We start from the raw sequence: 26,531 nt of genomic DNA on the forward strand, positions 1-26,531 counted from the left end.
CGAAAGGAATAGGTGAGCCTTCTGTTTGATAATTGCTGGTTGCTGGCTCGGTATCTGTTGGTGCCTGAAGCTAATGTTAAGGTATCATCATGTCAGTCCAAGGCTATAAATTGCTTGGTGACAATATGTTCGGAGAGACAAATCGTTTCTGAAAATCAAAAAGAAAACTGCAGGAAAACTGTTGGAAATCTGAAATAAAAACATAAAATGCTGGTATCACTCAGTGGGCACGGTGGCGCAGCGGTAGAGTTGCTGCCTTACAGCGGCAGAGACCCAGGTTCGTTCCTGACTACGGGTGCTGTCTATACATTATCCCTGTGACCGCGTGGGTTTTCTACTGGTGCTCCGGTTTCCTCCCACAAGCCAAAGGTGTACAGATTTGTAGGTTAAATGGCTTTGATAAAAATTGTAAATTGTCCCTTGTGTGTAGGATAGCGCTGGTGTACGGGGTGATCGCTGGTCTGCGTGGACTCAGTGGGCCGAAGGGCCTGTTTCCATGCTGTATCTCTAAAGTCGAAAGTAGAGTCTCCCACATCCCAAAACCGTGCAGGTGGTGGGTTAATTGGCTATTATAAACTGGCCCAAATGTGAGGGTAGAATCTGGATGAAGTTTATGGGCATATGAGAAGAATAAAATGGGTTACGTTAGAATTGGTGTAAAAACAGATGCTTGATGATCACTGTGTACATGGTGGGCTGAAGAGCCTGTGACTATGAAACCTTTGCTCTGTATCTGTTTAATCCTGTCCCTACATCCCAGCAGTGAAAAGTATTTAATCCTGCATTAATACTATTTGGATCTTAATGGCTCAAAAAGACATACAAAACTCTTTGTAATTGTAAGTTGTTATATACACTGCGGTGCTGGTCACGCACTGTTTATGGACTGTAAGTTGATGGAGAAGGATATTTTCATCTCAGTTATTACTCCTGACTGTGACTGTAAACAAAGCTGGAATCATTTCAGCTCCGCATGTGTATCTGTCCATTTTCTCCAGCCCAGGACAAGTGCTCTTTAGGTTTGTGACCATTGCTGTCTCCTCTTTGTCATGCAGGTCATACCGAGTGATCCCGACTGGGTTCCCACAACGGAAGAGGAGTACCTGCACTTTGGAGAGAAAGCTGATTCCGTAAACCAAGCGCACAAATACATGAACACTGTCCGTAAACGGAAAGGTCTGTATGTGGAAGAGAAGATTGTTGAGCATGCTGAAAAACAGAGAACCCTCAGTAAAAATAAATAATTGCTTCAGAATGTTCATTCTTGCAAGGATACGGCCTCATCTGTAAAGAATGGTAAGGTTGCAGATGAAATATAAAATTAGCACATTTGAGAACTGGCAAATTCATATTAATATTTTTAATATGAAAAAACCTTCAAACTCAAATCACTGTTCCAATTATTGAATATAAACTGCCATCAGCAGAAGTCACGGTTTAACTACAACATGTTAAGATTATATGTGAAATATACTTTTTATTGAAAGAAAATGTGCTGCAGTTACTTAAACGTGTGGCTAATGAAGTCAGGCATTTGTATGGCACCCTGTGTCGTTTGTAGATGCTGGCAATTGACATTCATTTGGTCTGGTTTGAATTACTCTTAACTAACCCGAGAGTCTAAAGCAGCACAGTGGAGTCCTTTAATCATCCCTAATCCTGATTCAGTCGATATAGATTGAAATTTCAAGAATGTAATGCTCACAAACTCCTGGTGGACTGCACTCACCAGGTTTAAATTAAAACTAATTAACCACCCATTGAAATAATTTTACAGGAAGAAATGAAACCAGTGACTTTCCTGCAATGTGGTACGGTTTTATAGAGGAAGTGTCTGTGAAAGTTACATTTTGGGGATGCCCACACATCCTTGGGTGTTGTTCAGATGGCTGTAACACACTCGGTTACTTCCAAGATGTTTTAAACTTCCATAAAGCACAATGGGGACTCCACCTTCTGCAGATATTACAGCCTCGGCGATATGTTACTTGTTCAAAGATTTTGGTTGTATAGAAATTAATCTTGAAATAAATAACTTGCTCTATAAATGCATCGCAGTGCACATTTTTCCAGCTTTACATCTCAGAGCTTACATTTCCATGCTCCAGCCCAAACCGCACAGAAAAAAGGATGTCTCAGATTGGGCTCGGCTTCCAGTTCTTTTGTTTCACAACACGTGGTATTCACATAGTCTACTGCTGATCATTAGGTTGCTTTGGATAATTCAAATTGTTTCAATGCAGGCAAAGAACACAGATTGGAGTCGCAATGTTCCCAAAATGAAGTGTTACCTTAATTAAGAGTAGACTATTAATGCATTTTTACATCAATCTTCTGTAAACATCAACTTTGGTCAGTAGTTCGGCGGCGCTGCCCAAACAGCTGCAGCTCGCCTGCAGTCCGTCTGTCTTTTCTTTCTTTTTGTCCTGTTAGGTGTATGTTTTTGGTTTTAGTCTTACTATATTTTTAGCTGTATATATGTGGGAGGGCGGGGGGGGGGGGAATCTTTTTAATCTCTTCCCTGTACAGGGACGCAACCTTTTCCCTGTCGAGTCCCCGTTGTCGTTGGGGCCTAACATCGTGGAGCCAGCGGCCTCCAACCGGAATCGACCTGGGGCTCTAGTCGCAGAGCCTGCGGAGTCACCATCGCGGAGCTGGCCGACTTCGGAGCGCAGAGCGCTGTGGTGGAGCGCGGCTGCGACCCGACTTCGGAGGCTTCGGCTGCAGGCCCTGTCGACGGTAACATCGGGAGCTCGCGGGTCCCTGGTGGGAGACCGCTTTTCGGAGCTCCCGCAACGGCCAAATCGCCAGCTTGAATCGAGGGGTTTAAATCGACCCGAAGCGGGGCCTTACATCGCCCGGAGTGGCTTAAACGACCGCGGGACTTACCATCACCCGCTGGGAGCTCCAATATCAAGAGCCTCGATCAGCTCGATGCAGCAGTTTGACTGCTTGACTGCGGGAGAAGAATAAAGAACAGAGAACAGGGAAGAGATAAGACTTTTGCCTTCCATCACAGTGAGGAGGTGTTTGGAGATTCACTGTGATGGATGTTTGTGTTGAATTGTGATAATTGTGTGTTTTGGTTTTTTGCTGTTATGACTGCAGGAACAAAATTTCGGTTGAACCTTGGTGTTTAAATGACAATAAATGGCATTCTATTCTATTCTGTTCTATTCTAGTTTGTGATACATAAAACCTTTTCTATTTGCTGCATTGTAACATATAATTAAAGACTGATTCTCTAATGCGTATGTAATGTTACTGTGCTTAAGATGTATGGTTCTGGGAGCGGACCAGTTTTAACAATAGTGCATCAATTGCCTCTAAATATCGCTGTAGATTTACTGACCTATTTATGGTTTGTATTTGGTTTGAAATAATATGATGAATTCTAAACATGAGAAGGTGGAAAAAATTATATTAATATATTTTTAAAACATTCAAACACATATGAAAATTAAAAAGACAAAGTGGTTGCGAATGAAAGAGGCTGTTTGGAAAATATATATATTGTTTACTGTAAGACAGATAATCTATCAACCCCAGGACTTTGGTTATGTCGAACAGGCAAACTTTTTGGACTATGGAACGTTGCTCTGTTAACAGTCCCACATACTTATAATTCATTTAAAAAAATATATTACACAGTAGTAAGTTTAAGAAAGTATTGCAGATGCTGGAAAAATCTACGGTAGACAAAAAATCTGGAGAAACTCAGCGGGTGAGGCAGCATCTGTGCAGCGAAGGAATGGGCGACGTTTCGGGTCGAGACCCAAGGAACTCCATAGATGCTGCCTCACCTGCTGATTTCTCCAGCTTTTTTGTCTACCTTACACAGTAAGTTTCAAAGTGAACCCAGTGAGGTTAAAGGGGGCAGGTTAAGGGGACTATGTGAACAGGGAGCTGGGTGAGTGTTTAAAGTCTAGAGTATGGAAACTCTGCCCCAATTGGCAGCTTGCTGAACCATTGAGATTATTGAACAATCAGAAAGCAATTTCTCATAGTTTGACTGGAGCTTAATAACTTTTCTGCAATTTTCTATGAGTAAAGAAGTTGTATTCTAATGAATCTATCTATTTAACAATTATTCTTGGCTTTGTTTGGTTCTTTTCTCCCACGCCATACCCTTTGAGGTGCTAATGTATGGCAAGATTTAAATTCCACTTATGTAAGTGTACATTAACTGTGGATGTTGACCTGTTAAAGGCAGATGTGGACTAATCTGTTCTTGAACTGGCTGATTAAATATGGATTTGGATTAAAAGCTACTCGAGAGCACAATTTTATTTAAAGCGGTTAGGTCCACATTGTGGACCTCAAAGGCAGACCTCTGATCTTTATCTCCTCACCCGTTAGTCTTGGAAGAAACATCCTGGGCTGATCAGTGCAAGATTAGATCTTTGAATGGTATATCAAGAAAAGATACATTATCTGTAATAAATTCACAATAGTTTATTGTGAAGGTCATGGATAATTTGGAACGATTCCTCAACAGGTACCAGAAACCATACAGATTCCATAAACCCCTGCCCCCCCCCCCCCCCCTTACTAATCAAGAATCCATCTCTGCCTCAAGAATTCCACAGGTTCACTGCCACCACTGGGAGGAATGGGTTAAAGGGAAATAAGGAGCAATATTCAGAGCACCATATACTATGTAAATTAGACCTGGGTTGTTAACAGTCCAATCTTCTCAGAGGTTGCTTCACATCTCGTTCAAGGGTCCTGACCCAAAACGTCACCCATCCTTTTTCTCCACAGATGCTGCCTGACCCACTGAGTTACTCCAGCACTTTGTGTCTATTATTTCCCAGTACAGTTCAGTAGTCCGGGTGGTAAATGATGCTGAATACATTTCACTTGGGTAGCTGGCGTGCTTCACCGCTTGAATAGCACCAAGTGATATTTGAGTTGAGATTTGAAGATATCAGTGAATAATGGTGTCTTGAATCTTATTGTTCTTGTTCATTGGTTATGTTATAAGGGTCATTCATCTTGAGACTCAACTACTCAATGGGTCTCTCTGCTCTCTAGAAGCAATGCCTTTCAATAGCAATACTCTTTGTAGCTGTCTTTGTGCAGGAATAAACTATGTTACTGTATTATCTCCAATAAATACAAACCCCGATGCATAACAAATTCTTTGAAAAGATAAAAATTATCGTTGAGTTCAAAGTACATCGATCTATTCCAGATTTGGTTTATGTTATTATACAAGCTGGTTTTTTCTGTATTAATAACATCTTACATTTGTTAATATATAATTAAGCTGGCATGTGTACATGTAATATACCATCCATCTGCTTATCTACTTGTCTATCTATGTAAGTGTGTGAGTTACATAAATGAGTAGATTAGCAGATGGATTATTTAATATAATTGCCAGCTTAATTATACATGAACAAACTCCATTTGTGCATGGGCGATTTTCTAGTTATGCTGTCGTTGTTGATCACAGTGATATGATCTTGAATCAGGATTCATTTTCTCTTAATTTCCCTCAGTGTTACAGATTAATTTTCATGACTCTCTCCCCATCATGCCGATTCACTTCAGCTCACTGTAGTACAGAGGAGACCCTTGCACCCACAACCTCTCCTGTCATGTGAGGGTCAGCTTTAGGGCAAGGACCAGCCTCGGCAATGCTTCTAATTCATGACTCCAACAGACTAGGGCGGCACGGTGGCGCAGTGGTAGAGTCATAGAGTGGTACAGTGTGGAAATGGGCCCTTCAGCTAACTCGCCCACACCGGTCAACAATGTCCCAGCTATCCTAGTCCCACTTGCCTGCGCTTGGTCCATAACCCTCCAAACCCATCCTATCCATGTACCAGAGTTACTCCAGCACTCTGTGAAACGTCACCTATCCATGTTCTCCAGAGATGCTGCCTGACACGCTGAGTTACTCCAGCACTCTGTGAAACATCACCTATCCATGTTCTCCACAGATGCTGCCTGACCCGCTGAGTTACTCCAGCACTCTGTGAAACATCACCTATCCATGTTCTCCACAGATGCTGCCTGACCCGCTGAGTTACTCCAGCACTCAGTGAAACGTCACCTATCCATGTTCTCCACAGATGCTGCCTGACCCGCTGAGTTACCCCAGCACTGTGTCCTTTTATGTATTAACCAGTATGTACAGTTCCTTGTTTCTGTAAAAGGTTGGTAGAGGTTTGGTACTCTCTTGCTCATTGGAAGGGATCCCAGGTCAAATGGCAGAAACAGATCTGAAATTGCTAGATTTCCCTGAACCAGCATCGAGGTTTTTGGAAACGAATGCCGAACAGATCAGCCACTATCCCAGTGACTAATAGAAAATATTTGTGAGCTGGGTGGACTGCTTTGGCTCCCATGTCTCTATATAGTGTTGTGTTTTCTGTGCATGTTGCACTTACACCAACCAACAATTGTTCTCACACTCAATCCTTCGAAAGCATTTTGATCGATGATCACGCTGAGTTACTCCGGCACCTTTTGTCTATAAACCAACATTTGCACTTCCTTGTTTCTACATTGGGTAAGTCCTGTGTTGTAATGGTGATGCTGCCTGGTCTGCTCGGTAAACAGGACTTCAACTTTGTGAGTTTGACCGTTAAAAAAATAGAAAACCCCAGAAAGCCAACCGAGAAAGTAATATTTTATTTATTTTCACCAATAAAACACTGAGCTAGCAATAAATGTCAACCATGCAGAACTTACTCTGTTTTAAGAATTCCACGTATGGTATAAGAGTGCCAAGTGGAAACAAATGACTGGTGCCTTTTGTCCAAAGGATGCCCTGACACAATGCCAGTGTTAAAGGCCAGAGGACTGACATCGTGGCGTGAAACGAACAACATGTGACAAAAATGCTGGAGTAACTCAGCGGCGTAGGCAGCATCTAAGGAGCGAAGGAATAGGTGACGTTTCGGGTCGAGACCCTTCTTCAGACTGATGTGGGGGTGGGGGTTTTAAAGTGCCATTATTCTTTAGATATTTCAATGTACTCAGAATATGGTATATTACTGGGGCTATGTGATAATAACCTCTTTCTGTAGATGGGTTTCGACCCGAAACGTCACCTATTCCTTTTCTCCAGAGATACTGTCTGACCCGCTGAGTCACTCCAGCACTTTGTGCCTATCTCAGGTTAAACCTACATCTGTAGTTCCTTCCGACCCAATAACCTCTCTTGCCGATATTGACTAACATTGCACAGGAGACTGGGGAGAATAGTCTTGCTGCTCTGCCAGAGGGCGTTATGTAAGTTTCCACATCAAACAGCATTACTGTCCATACAGTACTCGCACAGTCCTGTGCTGGAATGTAGATGTAGTCTCGGGAATGAGGGTTTAACCAACAACCTGCTGACTCACACGTGACATTGCTGCCAACTGAACCTTCATGTTTTATTTATTTTACATATCTCTCAAAGAGCTGCAGGTTCATGATTTATTTGTGGAATGCGGAGACTGTTGTGAATCTAATACGTCAGGATCCCTGAAATAGCAATGGGATTACTAATCGCTGTTGCTATTTTGGATGAGAATCAATAAGCATTGCTGTTCTTTCCCCTGGTGCCATATGTCATTATCATTCACCTGAAGCAGCCGATTCAACACGGCTTCACCCTCTGGTTCAAAGCACTCAGTCCTGACAGTGCGGCACTCCCTCACTACCAGCATGAGGCATCTACACAAAGCTGGAAGGTTGTGGCTGAGACCTACAGTCTATCTGGGAGTATGGCCACTGCCACACTGCATGAAGCAAGGAACTGCAGATGCTGGTTTAATAAAATGCTGGAGTAACTCAGCAGGTCAGGCAGCATCTCTGAAGAACAAGGATAGGTGACGTTTCACAGAGTGCTGGAGTAACTCAGCGGGTCAGGCAGCATCTCTGGAGAACATGGATAGGTGACGTTTCACAGAGTGCTGGAGTAACTCAGCGGGTCAGGCAGCATCTGTGGAGAACATGGATAGGTGATGCTTCGGGTCGGGACCCTCTTCTGTCTGATTGGGGGGGTGGAGGGGGGGGGGTAGAGGAGAGGCAGGACGAGTTGTGGCAAGTAATAGGTGGACACGTGTTTGTTCATTTGTTGAGAAGAACAGATTCTCATTCACATTTTCACCTGCACCTATACGTAAGAGGGAATATTTGACTGGCAACAGTTCCATGAATTTGATCGTATAGCAGTCTGAAGAAGGACCATGACCCGAAACGTCACGCATTCCTTCTCTCCAGAGATGCTGCCTGTCCCGCTGAGTTACTCCAGCTTTCTGTGTCTACCTTCCGTGAATTTGGTGACTTATTGTGGACCTCTGAAGCATTTTATAGATTCAGTCCTCTGTCTTACATTGTGGATGATCCTACACCAGACTTACTGCTCTGCACTTGTTCCAGGAAAACATGGGTGAATCTGTATAATGATTTTATTTTTTCACATTCTAGAACAGCACAAACACCTGATTATTTGTTTTCTTTGGTCTGCCTGGAATTCTGATAATTAATATATTTATAAGATAACAAAGGCTATCTTGAAAGACATGGCTTCAGGTTGTACTAAAGAAGTCACCATTGGGATGAAATGTTTCATTATATTTTGAACCTACTATAATAATCCTAATTCAGTTTATTGACAATAACATTAGAAGGAAAAAAATCACTATTATACTTGACTGTAGCCAAGCCTTGTCTGGCTCTCCTTTGCAGGATGTTTGGTCCCTGGCTGGGAGGTAGTTGCCAAGAGTGAGGGAAATAAAACTGCTCCATTTTATGATGGACACCATGTCCCAATGGCTTGTTTTGAATATTTCATTCCAAAATTCATTTACGCTTTCCAGTGGTGTTTAGTAAAATCTCCATTTCAGACAAATGAGCTAATAGAGGAACAATGACATGTGAAGTGGAGCCTCAGCAGTGGTGGTGAAGCCTCACGGTGGCAGTGAACACTTCAATAGACACAAAGTGCTGGAGTAACTCAGTGGGTCAGGCAGCATCTCTGGAGAACATGGATAGGTGACGTTTCACAGAGTGCTGGAGTAACTCAGCGGGTCAGGCAGCATCTCTGGAGAACATGGATAGGTGATGTTTCACAGAGTGCTGGAGTAACTCAGCGGGTCAGGCAGCATCTGTGGAGAACATGGATAGGTGACGTTTCACAGAGAGCTGGAGTAACTCAGCGGGTCAGGAAGCATCTGTGGAGAACATGGATAGGTGACGTTTCACAGAGTGCTGGAGTAACTCAGCGGGTCAGGAAGCATCTCGAGAAAAAAGATGGGTGACATTTCCAGTCTGAACTCTTCTTCGGACTGTGCAAGAAGGAACTGCAGATGCTAGTTTAAACCGAAGATGGACACAAAAAGCTGAAGTAACTCGGCAGGACAGGCAGCATCTCTGGAGAGAAGTAATGGGTGACGTCTTGGGTCGAGACCCTTCTTCAGACTAGAGAAGGATTCAGACTGAAGAAGGGTCTCGACCCGAAACGTCACCCATTACTTCTCTCCAGAGATGCTGCCTGACCCTTCTTCACGCTGAATCTTCTGAGTCTTCAGGAAAGCTGGAGAAGGGGAGAGGTGGGATAAAGGGTGGCAGGTAATAGGTGGAATAGGTTCTTAACCCCACTGCCCGCTCTCCCCCCGCAATCAGTCTGAAGAAGGTTGCCGACCTGAAATAGGGTCACCTATTCCAATTATCCAGAGATGCTGCTTGGCCCACTGAGTTACCCCGGCACTTTGTGTCATTTTTGGAAACCAGCATTTGCAGTTCCATGTTTGCCCATATTTTGTGTGTTTACATTTTATTATTCTGCTTGATAGAACATTCCAAATATTCATAATTCTACGCTGTTTCTGAAAATTACATTTCTCCAATTTCTATCCAATCCTTTCACTTTATTTCATTATCTTGAGGGCGGCACGGTGGCGCAGCGGTAGAGTTGCTGCCTCACAGCGCCAGAGACCCGGGTTCGATCCTGACTACGGGTGCTGTCTGTACGGAGTTTGTACGTTCTCCCCGCAACCACGTGGGTTTTCTCCGGGTGCTCCGGTTTCCTACCACACTCCAAAGACGTGCAGGTTTGTGGATTAATTGGCTTCCATAAAATTGTAAACTGACCCCAGTGTGTGTAGGATAGTGTAAGTGTGCGGGGATCGCTGGTCGATGCAGACTCGGAGGGTCGTAGAGGACCTAAAATAAACAAAACTTAGGTTAGATTGTGTTTATATTTAACTTCTTGTTCTTCCCAGGGCAGCGATTACTTTTATATGTAAGTTTATGTATTTTTAAACATCAGATTCCTGCTGTTGTGGATTCCAGTTCTGTGTGATGATTGAGCCTGCCTTGTTGACACTTCCCCACAGCGAGCGATGGAGTTGATTCTTTTAGTTTACTGTAGATATACAGCGCGGAAACAGGCCCACTGAGTCCAAGCCAACCAGCGATCCCCACACACTAACACTACCCTACACACACTAGGGCCAATTTACAATTTTATCAAAGCCAATTAACCCACAAACCTGCACGTCTTTGGAGTGTGGGAGGAAACCGGAGCACCCGGAGAAAACCCACGTGGTCACAGGGAGAACTACAAACTTTGTACAGACAGCACCCGTAGTCGGGATCAAACTGGGGTCTCTGGCGCTGTGAGGCAGCAGCTCTACCCGCTGCACCACTGTACCTCCCTCAACACTTTGCTGGTAGACAGTAAGTTTTTTTCCAAACTATGAAGCCACCTTCATATGACTGACCCCATGCGCTAATAACTACCTATATTATTACTTAGTACTTTGATGTAGTCCTGCTTTAATCATCGTCTTAATCTGCAGGGAATAACTCTCTTTAATGCTGCCCCAATGGCCCTGTGTGGTGACTAAGGAGACTGATTGTGGTTTTCCACACGGTGCTGCCTCCAGAGCAGTTTGATGTGTTGGGGGGAGAACTACTGACCTGAATAAAACACTGATAAACCTTGGCAACAATCCTTCTCACAACTGCTGCTCAATCAGTTTCATGTTGAATAACGTCAAACAAAACTTATCTTTGGCTAACGGAGAGCTGGTGATATGGAGTCATCTAGGGGCTGGCTTCTCCCCAGATCCAGTACTGTGGCGCAGAAGTAGAGTTGCTGCCCCTCAGCGCCAGAGATCTGGGTCTGATCTGACCAAAGATCATAGAGCGGAGCTTGATCCTGACTATGGGCGCTGTCGGAACGGTGTTAGCATGTTCTACACATGACCATGTGGGTTTTCTCCAGTTTGCTCCAGATTCCTCCCTTCCTAAATTGTGTGTGTATATGTGTGTGTATGTATGTACATATATATTTGTGTGTGTGTATAGGGTGATTTCACGAAAGGTCACTGGAGCGTAAATCCCCACTCACGTGACCGAAAATTTTAACTGGGGGACAAGCGTCACTTCCGGTACATGTTAGTGGATGGGAAAACACGCACTTTCACACCCGCTAAAAACATCGAAAACGGCCAGTTTTTGAGCTGCAATTTACTGAGCCAGTCGGGGTGACCGTGAGGAACAGCTACCTAAATTTACAGTCCAAAAAAAAGATAGAAACTAAGGTAAATACAAGAGGGAGCTGAAGGTGTAAAAAAGGCGGAAGTGCTCGCGGACTTTTATCTTGGAGATTTAAAGATCCAAAATATCGGGAATTATCGCGTTTGTTCGCTGTATTTCATCAAAAGTGGCATTATTGGCTTTGTTATCTTTATTCATTTGTTAGATGAAAAGTATTAAAAGTTAGAAACCCGTCAGTAAAATGGCAAAATCGCCCATGGTTCTCGGGTGGGTTTTAACATGCAAAATGAAAACGCTTCTGAAGCTCCATTTACCATTTAAATAATCGTAAACTCTCAATGCGTTTGGAAATCAATTTTACTCAGATGCATGCTTACGATTATTTAAATGGTAAATGGAGCTTCAGAAGCATTTTCATTTTGCATGTTAAAACCCACCCGAGAACCATGGGCGATTTTGCAATTTTACTGACGGGTTTCTAACTTTTAATACTTTTCATCTAACAAATGAATAAAGATAACAAAGTCAATAATGCCACTTTTGATGAAATGCAGCGAGCAAACGCGATAATTCCCGATATTTTGGATCTTTAAATCTCCACGAAAAAAGTCCGCGAGCACTTCCGCCTTTTTTACACCTTCAGCTCCCTCTTGTATTTACCTTAGTTTCTATCTTTTTTTTGGACTGTAAATTTAGGTAGCTGTTCCTCACGGTCACCCCGACTGGCTCCGTAAATTGCAGCTCAAAAACTGGCCGTTTTCGATGTTTTTAGCGGGTGTGAAAGTGCGTGTTTTCCCATCCACTAACATGTACCGGAAGTGACGCTTGTCCCCCAGTTAAAATTTTCGGTCACGTGAGTGGGGATTTACGCTCCAGTGACCTTTCGTGAAATCACCCTATATATATATATATATATGTGTGGGTGGGTGTGTGTATTTATATATAAACAAGATCTAATAGTGCTCGGATGAAACAACGTTCCCAAGCCTATGTAGTTTGGAGCTTGTTAGATATGCTGATGTTTACAGGTCATAGGATAGCAAAGTGGCTTTAGATAATTGAGTTCTCAATACTTCTGTTTTCCTTTTCGAGAAGAAACTGAACATAGTATACAATGTTGTGGGCCGTTACCCTGGCAATCAGTGCTAACTCAATTGGGCAACAGCATTCCGAGCTGTTTGGAGTTTAAATATAAGTAAATGCTCAAATGTGACAACAATTTCCACTTATATAACACCATTAACATGCAAACTCAGGCAGATGAAACTCAAAGACAGAAATAGAATTGGGAAGGATCTTCAGAAGAATTGACAAAGAGCTGTTTTCAACAGGAGATGAAGGAGAGGGGTTTAGTGAGTGAATTACCAGGCACCCATTCTGGACACGACTCCAGTGGTGAACAAGAGGGGAGGACGTGTAGGAGGGAGAAGTTGGAGTAAAGGATGGGTGACCTTTTGGGTCAGGGCCCATCTCAGGACCGTCATCTGCAGTTCCATGTTTCCACAACCTACAAACCTGCACATCTGTGGCGTGTGGGAGGAAACCGGAGTACCCGGAAAAAACTCATGTGGTCACAGGGAGAACGTGCAAACTCTGCACAGACAGCATTCGTAGTCAGGATCGAGCCCAGGTCTCTGGGGCTGTGCGGCAGCATTTTACCGCTGCAACACTGCTGCCAATTTTGTGTTGTGTATTCCAGAATTAAAACGGAGCAAATTGATTGTGTAAAACTAACTTTCGATGAATGTGTGAAATAGAGTCGTAGAGCTAGACAGCATGGAAACAGGCCCTTCAGCCCTACTTGTCCACGCTGGCCATTCTGGGCTAGTCCCATCGCCTGTGTTTGGCCCACATCCGTCTGAACCCTACCTGTAAATATGCCTTTTGATAGCAATTATAGAGATAAATCACTGACTAATACGTATTTAGCATAATTAGTAAAACCTGAAATAAAGAAATATAATCCAAATGATTTTATTACTGGTAAACATTGAGATTGGGCAGAAATTAATGGTAAACTGTATATTCAATACATATTCGGATGGGAATTAGCGACTGAATGCAATTGTAGATAGAGGATTCATATTGTAGGAAAGGGCATTTTGCAAGTTCCCACCACTTCATGGTAATTTCCACAGATAGGAACAGTTTGGAGGGATAAGGACAAGTTGTAGGCAAGTTAGAGGGTGTGAATCTGTGGAATTCTTTGGCACAAACAGCTGTGGAGGACAAGCCAGTGGATAGTTTTAAGGCAGAGAGAGATAGGTTCTTGATTTGGTGTCGGGTTATGGGGCGAAGGCAGAAGAATGGAGTTGAAAGGGAGAGATAGATCAGCCGTGGTTGAATGGCGGAGTAGACTTGATGGGCCGAATGGCCTAATTCTGCTCCTAGATCTTACGGTTATGAAGTGGGATAGCTCTGTTAGGCAAACTGGTAGGCATGAATAAGTTGGACCAAAGGGTCTGTTTCCGTGCTGGATAGCTATGACTATGACCCTCCATCGATGGAGAGTGTGTGCTTCTGCACGGAACTTAGAAACATAGAAAATAAGTGCAGGAGTATGCTATTCGGCCCTTTAGAGCCAGCACCGCCATTTAATAGTAAGATTAAACGAGAACTTACCAGTTTGAAGTTTGATCTTTATTTTATGAGGAGGAACGTTGAGGGAATACGTGAAGAACCCCGCCTACGGCGCATGCGTGTCATTCTTCAAAGCAGCGGTGTGAGGTCACAGATAGAAAATAATGACCTAAGATAGTAAGATTATTAAAGAGATACCAGTTTAAGATATGACCATATAAGGGTGGGAGCGGAGGGCACGTATTCCCTCAACGTTCCTCCTCATAAAATAAAGATCAAACTTCAAACTGGTAAGTTCTCGTTTAATCTTACTATTTTACTTCGGAGTCACGTGAGTGACTTCGTGAAGACTTCAAAGCTCTGTGACCTCATGCCGTGGAACGAGTCCAATCTTCACAACTGCCTTGGTAGTTTGGGAGAAATTGTTACTGGTATTTAAAAAAAAAAAAAAAAAACACAATGATACCAACATTTTTAAGCAAAAATTGTAAATAATATTTATTAAATCAATTTATAAACCTTATAAGCTTCAGGTGTAAATTAAATAGAACTCAAAATTTTGCCCGAAAACGTTTCTTCTTTTCTAACTGGTTTGTTGTAATATGTGCGAAACGTTTTCTCTGATGACCATCCTGCAGTTCTGAGGATATTGTCCATCGGTACCTCCAGGCGATTAGCTGCTGATGTAGATGCAGCCCTGGTGGAGTGAGATTTGAATACATTAGTGTCCACTCCTGCCTGAACTAAGCAATATCTCAGCCACCGTGAAATGGTCTGAGTCGAGACTTTATGGTATGGCTTCTTATGGCTAATTAAAAGAGCCTTTTCATTGCCTCTGATAGCCTTCGTTCTGTCCATATATAACATGATGTGTTTTACTACACAGAGACGTTCATCCTGTGGATAGGCTATGAACTCTATCACCTGACCCGCTGATCCTGGTCTATTTTGCTTAATAAGGCCCTGGATCACGAAAATCAGCCTTCCTGTCGCCTCCGTCAAGTTATCCAATCTTAACTTCTGTAATGACTGGACCCTTTGCGCTGTGACCAGCGCCATAAGCATAACCATTTTCATAGTTAGATAGTTTAGCGGTAATGCCGTAGCCGGTGACCAATTCCGTAACATTTTTAGGACTACGCTCACATCCCAGATTTGGCTATATCTAGCCCTTGGTGGGTTAGTGTTAAAGATGCCTCGTAGCAGTTTTATTACTAGAGGATGTGAGCCGACACCCTGTCTTTCTGTGCCTTCCCATAAATAACTGGACAAGGCACTCCTAGCACTATTGACCGTGCTGTAACTGAGTCCTTCAAAGTGCAGGCTTGTGAGGAATTCTAGGACAGCTGGAATATCCACCTTTCTGTGGTCTAGATTGTTGTCCAGGCAGTATTTAGTCCATTTCTTGACATGACATAAATATTGTTTTTGAGTGGAAAGTCTCTGTGCTGCTGTGATCATGTCCACAGTTCTATCAGATAAACCCATATGCCGAAATGGTTCCTTCAGAGTCTACAAACCAATAAATTTAGATAATTATGGCAAGGATGGCTGTCCCCAGTCACCGGATGCACCAGCAACTGAGGACTATGTTTTAAAGTAATATATGGTGTAAGCACCAAATCCTGCAGCACCGAGAACCATGGTTGGGTAGGCCAATCAGGTACTATGAGAATCCCAGATGCCGAGTCTAGCTGAATTTTCCGTAGTACCCGATTGATGAGGCAGAAAGGAGGAAATGCATAAATGAACCATTTCCCCCAGTGCAAAGAGAATGCATCTGTAGCTTCTGCCTCAGGATCTGGTTCCCATGATATATACCTAGGTAACTGATGATTTAACCTGGATGCAAAAAGATCAATATCCGGCCTTCCGTACTTTGCTGTGATATCAGCAAATATCTTTCTGTCTAACATCCATTCCGTATTTTCATTAAATTTTCGTGACCTGGCGTCTGCCACTGAATTAAGTATCCCTGGTAGATACGTAGCCGATAACCAAATATTCCTTTGGATACACCATTCCCAAATATGGTTTGCCAATTCATCACAGGATATTGATATATTTCCACCCATATGATTTATATATGCCACCACCGTGGTATTGTCTATCTGCAATCTAACATGCTGGTTAAGCATTCCCGAGCAATAAGATTTTAAACCATAAAAAGCACTCAACATTTCTAAGTAATTTATACCCTTTGTGGTAAGTAGGTTAGTTTCCTGTATATTCCATCTCCCTCCAGAGCTCGAGATGGTATCCGTTGCTCCCCAACCCAGTGCACTGGCATCTGTTTGTAATACCACAGATGGGTTTGGAATAACTATTGGGTTGGAGCTATATATAACATTTTGTTCCCACCATTGTAGTTCTTTTATAGCTCTAATTGTTAGCTCCATAGGCCTATCAAAATGGCCTCTATTAATTTTTAGTGCTCTAATTTTTTCTCTCTGTAAATTTTGGTAATGCAATCGTCCAAATTGAATGGCAGGAAACGTGGCTATAATTTTCCCAATAATCCTGGCTACCCGTCTAATGGATGGTTTAACGGTATTAATAAGCTCTGTGCAATCCTTTTGGAACTCAGTGGCTTTCCCTATAGGTAAAGTCACTAACATATCAAGTGTGTTAATAGTGAACCCCAAGTAATCAATATTAGTTGCAGGTGTTAATCTTGACTTAATTGGATGGATAATGAATCCCAGCTGTTCCATCAATTTTCTTGTGGCAACCACTGCTCTACTAGCCAATTCATAAGTTTTCCCCACAATCAAGATATCATCCAAATATGCCATCACTCTATAGTTTAGCTCTGTCTAATTTGGTAAGCATATAAGTTCTGTCCGGTGTATGTTGTACTGGAGGTTCTTGTATGTGTATAAACTCTATAAGATATCCCTTAATACTGCTAAGGATATACCTATCCACAGTTAACTTACACCATGCTTCCAAATGAAATTGCAACCTCCCTCCAAGTTCTGTGCTCCTTATTAATTTTTGAGGCACAGACCCACCTACCTCCATGGTTATCGGTGGTGTTAATTTCTTGGTCTTAACCGAGGTTGCGGAGGGCCTTGAGGTTGAAAGTGGGGTAAATGTTGAAGTGGAGGCTTCCGCATTTTCCATTGTGGGCGTCCCGGGCCAACCCCTAAAAAAGGACGCTGTTGCTGGTTTCCTCTGGCCTCTCTCCAATTTTTCGTACTATACATACTAGTACTTGCTTTTTTAGTCGTCCCATAAGGATGATACCGTTTTCCGACATATCCTTTGGTCGCTTTTATTAGGCCCAACGTTTTGGCCTCTTCCTCCAAATCTTTGACCTGTTTTGATAGGTCACCCCCAAACAACAAATTTTGAGGTTTTATGGCTTTCTGTTTGCACAGGATTGCAAATTTTGGGTCTAACGTTGGCTGAATAGCCCCTTTCCTGATGTTGTTCAGTTCAAATTGAACATTGCAAAACAGTGCTAAAGCGTCTTTCATGTCATTGGACATATCCACATTTTCCAGCCTACGGGCCAAAGCTGTTATACCAGCCGAGAGTCCTTTACTAGCATTCTGTATTTTTATATCCAGACTCCGAATATCCTGCCCCACGTGTCTCCAAATGCTTCGGTTCACCTTGGGTACATTCAGAGCCGCACAATTTCGCGGAGGTAAATGTCTTGCCCATACCTCAGCTAAGGTATCAGTTTTGAGGTGATAGGTCGTCATATAATCAATGCTGGCCGCCATCCTGGCCTCTAGGTCTTTTCCAGTTTCTTCTTGCTGGAAATATGTGTGCACCATGTCCAGCAACTGTGTTCCCTCATCCTCCATATGGGAACGTGGCTCTGACTCTTGTTCAGAGTCCGAGTCAGGCAGCCCTTGAACACCCTCTTCAGATGAGGATGATATGTCCAGCAGCCTTTTCTGGCCATGCTCTGAGGGACTTACACCTGTATGTGTGCGGCTTTTATCCATTTTCTGGAGCCTGACACTATGGAGATGTTCCTCCCACAACCGCTCCAGCCGACTTTCGTGCTCTCCCGCACTAGTCGCTCGCGGGTGTTTCTTTTTAGCCCACCGCTCCTGCCGACTTTCGTGCCCTCGGGCACTAGTCGCACGCGGTTTAAATCGCAACTCGTCGCCATGCCTACCGGCTCTGGTTGCTCCCGGCCGCTGCAAACGCCGTTTTTTCGCCGTCCCGGTACTCCTCCAAACAGATAGATGACGGCCCCACATGCTGCAGCCACTCGTACTGTTTTCCGAGCTCTGCAGATGCGATCGCTGCCGGCTGCTCTATGCCCTGCAGCTGGTCATCATCACTGCTATACAAGTAAGTATTTACCGGCGATTTTTCGGGCTCACTTTCCCAGCGGTTCGTTTTGCGTTTCGCCTTCCCGCCCGGTCTAGAATTAGTTTTTCCCGGCGCGGGGTTTGAATCTGGCACAGCTGGCTCAACGCAAACTGCCTGTGCCGTCGGCTGCTGCTGCGGGTCCCCGGCACCTTTACCGCCGACATCCTGCAGCTTCTTCACAGCCTTTCTACGTCCTCTATCCATTCCTAAAAAACGGTGAAAATGCAGAATCACTTACCTGCCGTCGACCGGCTTTTTAACTCTCCCGTTCAAGGGGACGTCCTCCCCAGGTCCGACACGTTCAATGCGTGTATGCGATATGACACGCATGCGCCGTAGGCGGGGTTCTTCACGAAGTCACTCACGTGACTCCGAAGTAAAATCTGATCATGGCTGATCATCCTAAATCAGCACCCCATTCCTGCTTTCTCTCCATATCCCTTCTTCTTCTTTTGTGTCCATCTTCCATGTTTCAAATGTCGACATCGCTGCCATCGTCCGTTCTGAAGCTTCCGGCGACAATAAGTGGGAGCCATAGATGATGGTGGTGGCAGAATTAGCTCAGGATACTTCCAGTTTCCAGCCCCGCCACATGGACACTTCTGCTGTGGGGCCTCCATATCCCTTGGTTCCGTATGACATTTTATTATGCTTTAATCGGTGCGTTAATGGGTATAAAGGCAACCATGGATTATAACAAATGTTACAGGAATGAAAGGGTTGATTATTATTCTTTGATGCTGCGCTCAAATTAGAAATATTCCATCTTCATGCAGTTCAGGATGGAAAATTGTACTGGTTGTTTGAGAACCACAGGTCATAGATGGTGGCCAATTCCTACACATGCAAGTACATTCGTAGCTGATTCAATGCGTACCATCAGATAAAACCTCTCCACTCCTCAATATATATTTGATCTCCGTTCAGCTATTCTTTTAATCATTGGAACTATTTTTGCCACAGTGCATGAAATAATTAAAGCAGAATTAGGAAAGAATGCTGGTAATATGCGGGCTTTTCTCAACTGTTTAATGAGGCTAGGTAAAATAAGAATTGCTACATACAAGGTCTACTGTGGGATTTATCATGTTGGTGGTTTGTAGTTTAACAGTGGGTTTGAACACTGACATTCATGGGGCATGGCCTTTCCTGTGTTGGTAGATATAGTCACCTTGTGGGGAGAATCACAGCCAATCAATCACCAACCTCCTCTACTTGTATTCAATGGGAGAGGATGTCAGTTCCTATCAGTGGCCTGTGCTGCACGACACCTGCTGTAGGTCACTGCTACTCATCTTCACTCACTCTCCATAGTTGTTGTTTGTGTGAGGTTAGCTTCCAAAACTATGATGAAATGTCAATCGCTTAGTGTAGCTTATTGTCTCGTGTACCGAGGTACAGTGATAAGCTTCTGTTGCATGCTAACCAGTCGGTGAAAAGACTATACATGACAATGGCTCGCTTGTAGGTACTTGTGTTACATGGGAGACTTCAGCTGCCTGTCTACACAATAATCTTCAAAATTCTTTAAAGACGCAAGGAACTGCAGATGCTGCAAACGTGAGCAAAGCACCAAGTGCTGGAGTAACTCAACGGGTCAGGCAGCATCTGTGGAGAACATGGATAGGTGACGTTTCACAGAGTGCTGGAGTAACTCAGCGGGTCAGGCAGCATCTGTGGAGAACATGGATAGGTGATGTTTCACAGAGTGCTGGAGTAACTCAGCGGGTCAGGCAGCATCTGTGGAGAACATGGATAGGTGATGTTTCACAGAGTGCTGGAGTAACTCAGCGGGTCAGGCAGCATCTGTGGAGAACATGGATAGGTGATTTTTCACAGAGTGCTGGAGTAACTCAGCGGGTCAGGCAGCATCTGTGGAGAACATGGATAGGTGATGTTTCACAGAGTGCTGGAGTAACTCAGCGGGTCAGGCAGCATACCGAGAGAGAAGGAATGTGTGATGTTTTTTTTGTTGAGACTGCAGACAAATTGCTTTATGGGCGGCACGGTGGTGCAGCGGTAGAGTGGCTGCCTTACAGCACCAGAGACCCGGGTTCGAGCCTGACTATGGGTGCTGTCTGTACGGAGTTTGTACGTTCTCCCCGTGACCTGCGTGGGTTTCCTCCAGGTGCTACGGTTTTCCTCCCACACTCCAAAGGCGTGGAGGTTTAAGGGTTAATTGGCTTCTGTGATTTGTCCCCAGTGTGCAGGATAGACAGTGAAATATTGATGAAATATACTTTGCTTGGGGCTCTGCCTGTTAGGGTTCAGCCAGCATGGATTCATTGCACCAATATATACGTTTACGGCTGCCGACTAATTTAATTGGATCACGTGTATTTGATTAAAATGAATCTCTTGAGAAACAAATTTGAAAGCGATTGTCCTGGATTGATATAGTTGTTGCCCAAGGGATAGGTCCGTTTTGTGCAGGTTTACATTCGTTTCCTATGCACATTACATGGAAATTATGGCTCACAACTGATTTTTAGCTCAATTATTGTGCTTTATTCTTTCGCACGTGGCAATCTGAATGTGATGTGCTCGCCCACTAACAATTTCTTTCCCTCGATCCTCTTCCACATTTCTAAGCGGTCCGTAAATGTTAGTTGAGAGATCCAGTGTGGAAACAATCCCTTTGGCCCAGCGAGTCCATGCCGACCAGCGATGCCCCATGTTATCACACACACTAGGGGCTCTCAGAGACAAACCTGCACATCTTTGGAATGTGGGAGGAAACCAGAGCACCCGGAGAAAACCCACACGGTCACAGGTAGAAGGTACAAACGTCATACAGACAGCACCCGTAGTCAGGATCGAACCCGTGTCTCCGGCGCTGTGAGGCAACAACTCAACCACTGCTCCACCTAAAACAGTTTTGTCGTAAGTCAATTTGACTGCCATGGGGATGTACTGCTGCTGGTGCTACAGATTACAACCAACCCCAGCATCTTCAGGCAGGCAGATGATGGTGGTCCAATATCTGCAGTTCCATCAGACTAACTCCTGATCGATCTGCTGATTGACTGTGGATCTGGGCAGCAGATGGTGCAGCCCACTTAGCGGGAGGCTTGGATGTGAGTGCCAGTGTGTGCCACCATCACCCCTCATACCAGCCTCTCCTGGCCCTGGAGGAATCCCCCCTCATCTCCCTGCCCCCTCCCCTGCCGACTGTCTGCACCGTACAAGGATGATCCCATGAAGGTGCTGATCGACACAAAATGCTGGAATATCTCAGTGGGATAAGCGGAATCTCTGGAGAGAAAGAATGGGTGACGAAACCTCTTCAACTTCTTCTGTCTAAAGAAGGGTCTCGACCCGAAACGTCACCCATTCCTTCTCTCCAGAGATGCTGCCTGTCCCACTGAGTTACTCCAGCATTTTGTGTCTATCTTTGATTTAAACCAGCATCTGCAGTTCCTTCCTACACAGCCATGAAAGTGCTGCCAGTGTTATCACATATTAACATGCAGGCGGGCTGTCCTGGGCGCGAGGAGAACAAGTCTCTCATTCAGGCTTTGTAGCCGCGCTGGAACCCAGGCACAAACTGGAGTCACAGGAAGCTGTTGGCAGGAGGCCAAGTAGCCGATCAATGCAAGCCAGCGTCAAAGGAACTCAAAATCTAATCCCTTTATTTCTGTCTGGGTTAGACTGTGTCCTCTGCAGGCGGTGGAGTCGGCCGTGCTGTAGCTTTAAGGCACAAGAGCTGGATCACCATATGAATAATTTATTGTCACGTGTACCGAGGTACCGTGAAAAGCTTCTGTTGCGTGCGAACTAGTCAGCGGAAAGACAATACATGATTACAATCGAGCCGTCCACAGTGCAGAGAAATATGATAAAAGGAATAACGGTTAATGCAAGGTAAAGTCCAATTTAAGATAGTCCAAGGGTCTCCAATGAGGTAGATGGGAGGTCAAGACCGCTCTCTTGTTGATGATAGGATGGTTCAGTTGCCTGATAACAGCTGGGACGACACTATCCCTGAATGTGAGGTGTGTGTTTTCACATTTCTGTGTGTCTTGCATAATGGGAGAGGGGAGAAGAGGGAGTGTTTTATAAAAAGCAGCTTGCGGATTAGTCCCTTGTGTGTTCCTGTCTGTGCGAGTCCTTGTCGCACAATGAAACACACCCGAGAGATATCGTGAGTGGATACGTTTAGCAACTGACCTGATTCCAAGGTGCCTGAAAAATAACTGCTAGACATCTTCCTGACCAATCAGCTAATATTGAGCACTCTGGCATTTGATACTTAGTGTACAGCATCGTAGCTTCACATTATTGTCCCCAAATAGGCCACCGCCCTGTCAAAGGGGAGACAGTGTTACCCTGGCAATTGATTATCCTTTTAAACCTGCTGGAGTTCGCATATTTATTTCAAAGTGCTCCCCTGTTATGGTTGAAGGTAACACAGCTTTGTTTCAATGGTCAATGATGCTTTAACCGTCGCATGTGTGACTGCACAGTGAAATTATACACATGCGGGCAGACATTACAGAAGTATAGAAACGCACACCTCCAGCTTCAGGGACAGTTTCTTCCTGGCTGTTATCAGGCAACTGAACCATCCTATTACCAACTGGACAGTGGTCCTAGGCTGCTATCTACCTCATGAGAGACCTTCAAAATATCTTTAATCGGATTTTGCCGGACTTTACCTTGCACTAAACGTTATTCCCTTTATTCTGTATCTGTACACTGAATCACTCCATTGTAATCATGTATAGTCTTTCCACTGACTGGTTAGCACCCAACAAAAGCTTTTCACTGTACCTCGGTACACGTGACAATAAGCTAAACTCAACTAAATGTGGGATCTCATGAAAAGTGAAAGCATTTTCTTGCAAATTACCGGTGTTACATTTCCTGCACATAAAACAAATACTGGACTCTAATGAAAAGTTGATCAGAAAACGTTTCAAACTAATGCAGGTTTTATTGCTGTTGATGAACTCCAGAAGTAATTAGATTTCTTACTTTAACTGTAACTCCACTTTCGATATTAAATTGCAGGATGAAAATGCCGCAGTAATGAAATACCGAAAGCCAGCCAATCCTCCCTCAATTAAACATCCCTTTCAAAATAATTCCACGCCTTTTTAAAAATAAAACAGTAAAAACAAATGTCATTTCTCAACATTAGGAAAGTTATAACTCTTGACATAAGTAATTTCCCAAATGTGAGTTTGAATGGGATTTAATTTTATGGAAAGTTGACGTTATGTCTGACCTACAGACCCTAATAAATCCACTTGCTAGGCTGGGGAACCACAAACTCTAGATCCCGGTTGCAGGCAGTTTGTTTAACGAATTAGCGAGGCGCTAAAGGATAAAGCCGTACAGAATACTGCACAAGGGGCTTTGAAAATAGCTGTAGGTTAAAGGGTTAAACAGGGCATGAAATATGCAGGGTCCCTCCACACTACCAGCGTCTTATAATGCAAGAAAAATGTTCCTCATCTTGGGGGAGTCCAGAACCAGGGGTCACGGTTTAAGAATAAAGGGTCAGCCATTTAGGACTGAGATGAGGAAAAACCTTTTCACCCAGAGAGTTGTGAATCTGTACAATTCTCAGCCACAGAAGGCAGTGGAGGCCAATTCACTGGATGTTTTCAAGAGAGAGTTAGATTTAGCTCTTAGGGCTAACGGAATCAAAGGATATGCGGAGAAAGCAGGAACTGGGTACATGATCATGTCGAATGCCGGTGCTGGCTCAAAGGGCTGAATGGCCTACTCCTGCACCTATTTTCCATGTTTCTATAACATCCATTTTAAATGTAGTGTCACAAAGGAAGACTTTCAAATTAGACTTTAGACTTCAGAGATACAGTGTGGAAACAGGCCTTTTGGCCCACTGAGACCATGATCACCCCGTACATTAGCTGAATTTGTTGAGCTTGGAGAACATACAAACTCCGTACAGACAGCACCCATAGTCAGGATTGAACCCGTGTCTCTGGCGCTGTGAGACAGCAACTCAACCGCTGGGTCAGCATGACCGCCTTCTCTTCCAGCAATGCACGGGACCAGAAACTCCGTGGCCGCTCTCTCTTCTTGCTCCTGCAGCTACTGACTGGAAGCCGAGGCTGCCAATCAGTACACATCCACGGTGGAAAGATGCGCAGCGTTGAGGTGGGCCCGCCTCTGGCCCGCTCTCCGTGCCATCTGCCCCGTCGCCCCCAGATCCTGGGCAACCCCTCACTACAAAGCTGTTTAGAATTTAAAGGCTGCAGGAGTCCAGCAGCGGCTGGGAATCGAGGCTTTTAGTTCAGTCGCAAGCTTCACTTCAGCTTCTCCTGTGTTTATGAGGCACAACTAAGCTCCCTGAAGTGTTTGGCAGACTACATGCTCTACTTCTTTGGCAGGCTGTGTGCTCTACTCACTCGCCACCTGCACCTCTCTTCATTGGAACTGATCACCGTGGCCAAGTGCATCACTTCCTGCTCATTAGACCCACTCACTCCCACTCCCACCGTCCACACTCTCATCACTCGCTACCCCACATACATATGTATTCAAACAGCACGCACACGCACACACACACGTGATTAAATGACTCACATGTGCCAACAGACTCACATGCGCATGAATGAATACATGAGCAGAGAGATGTGTGTGTCCCGTGGTCATACAGATAGAGAACTGCAAACACATGCGTGTGTACAGATGTGCACACCCACATGCACACAGCACACATGCACACACACATATACATGCATGTAGGCACACGCAAGTCCACGCACACATGCAAACACATGTATACACATACAGTGCCAGAGCCCCGGGTTCGATCCCGACTACGGGTGCTGTCTGTAAGGAGTTTGTACGTTCTCCATGTGTGACTTGCGTGGGTTTTCTCCCAGATCTTCGGCTTCCTCCCACACTCCAAAAATGTGCAAGTTTGTAGGTTAATTGGCTTGGTATAAATGTAAATTGTCCCTAGTGTGTGTAGGATAGTGTTAGTGTACGGGGATCGCTGGTCAACACCGACTCGGTGGGCCGTAGGGCCTGTTTCCGCGCTGTATCTCTAAACTAAACTAAACTAATATCAGGTAATGCACAGAGTCTCTTGCTCAGCGTAGGGGAATCGAGAACCAGAGGACATAGGTTTAAGGTAGGACAGAAAGCTGATGTGTGATATAGTTCAGGGGATTACAGTGAAGCATATATCAGTTGAAGATGATTTGGGGAGCAATGATCATCGTATTTTCAAGTTTGGAATAGTAACTGGAAGAAAACTAACTTAAGTGAGTTGAAACGTGATCTGATGATTGATAAACAAATGTCAACATTTGTTGACAAAACATGAATTGAACAATAAATGGTGACAAATATAATGTCTGCATGGCCTATGTAATATATACATCTGTAAGAATCATAGCAAATGATAGCAATCTGCAAATGTTTTTGATTATCAAAACTTTGTTATTTTAAATCATCATCTATCAGTAAAAGGGCCCATTGCTGTTTGTCATCTATATCAATGATTTGGATGAGAATGTACAAGGCATGATTAGTAAGTTGTGTAGGAAGGAACTGCAGATGTAGGTTTACACCGAAGATAGACACAAAAAGCTGGAGTAACTCAGCGGGACAGGCAGCATCCCTGGAGAAAAGGAATAGGTGGCTGGCGTTTCGGGTCGAGACCCTTCTTCAGACTGAGAGTCAGGGGGGAGAGAACCGAGAGATATGTACGGTGATGTAGAGAGATTTAGAACAAATGAATGAAACGTATGCAAAAAAGTAAAGATGATTAAGGAAACCGGCCAGTGTTAGCTGTGGGCGAGGTGAGAAAGTCACAGACAATGAGACTCAACAAGACGACTTTGAAGCTGGTACGACCAGGGTGGGGGAGGGATGGATGGAGGGGGATGCAGGGGTTACTTGAAGTTAGAGAAATCAATGTTCATACCATGGGTGTAAGCATGCAAAATATATGGTGCGGTTCTTCCAATTTGCATTAGACCTCACTCTGACAATGGAGGAGGCCTAGGACAGGAAGGTCAGTCAGTGTGGGAATGGGAAGGGGAGTTAAAGTGGTTGGCAACCGAGAGATCAGGTAGGTTCAGGCAGACTGAGCAAAGGTGTTCAGCGAAGCGATC

General features: G+C 44.2%; 1 protein-coding gene across 3 annotated transcripts in view; it reads left to right on the plus strand.

Annotated features, from left to right (window-relative positions):
* Positions 1-26,531, plus strand: part of efl1 (elongation factor like GTPase 1) — a 237,538-nt gene that overhangs the window by 156,987 nt on the left and 54,020 nt on the right. For 2 of the 3 annotated variants that reach the window (XM_033050218.1, XM_033050219.1), the window contains exon 20: positions 1,056-1,176. In XM_033050218.1, coding sequence (XP_032906109.1) covers positions 1,056-1,176 — 121 coding nt within the window. Of the gene's footprint in view, positions 1-1,055; positions 2,053-26,531 lie in introns of those variants that run through there. The other variant, XM_033050217.1, reaches the window with a different exon arrangement.

This window comes from Amblyraja radiata, chromosome 34, assembly GCF_010909765.2.
Source record: "Amblyraja radiata isolate CabotCenter1 chromosome 34, sAmbRad1.1.pri, whole genome shotgun sequence".
NCBI classification, from domain to species: domain Eukaryota; kingdom Metazoa; phylum Chordata; class Chondrichthyes; order Rajiformes; family Rajidae; genus Amblyraja; species Amblyraja radiata.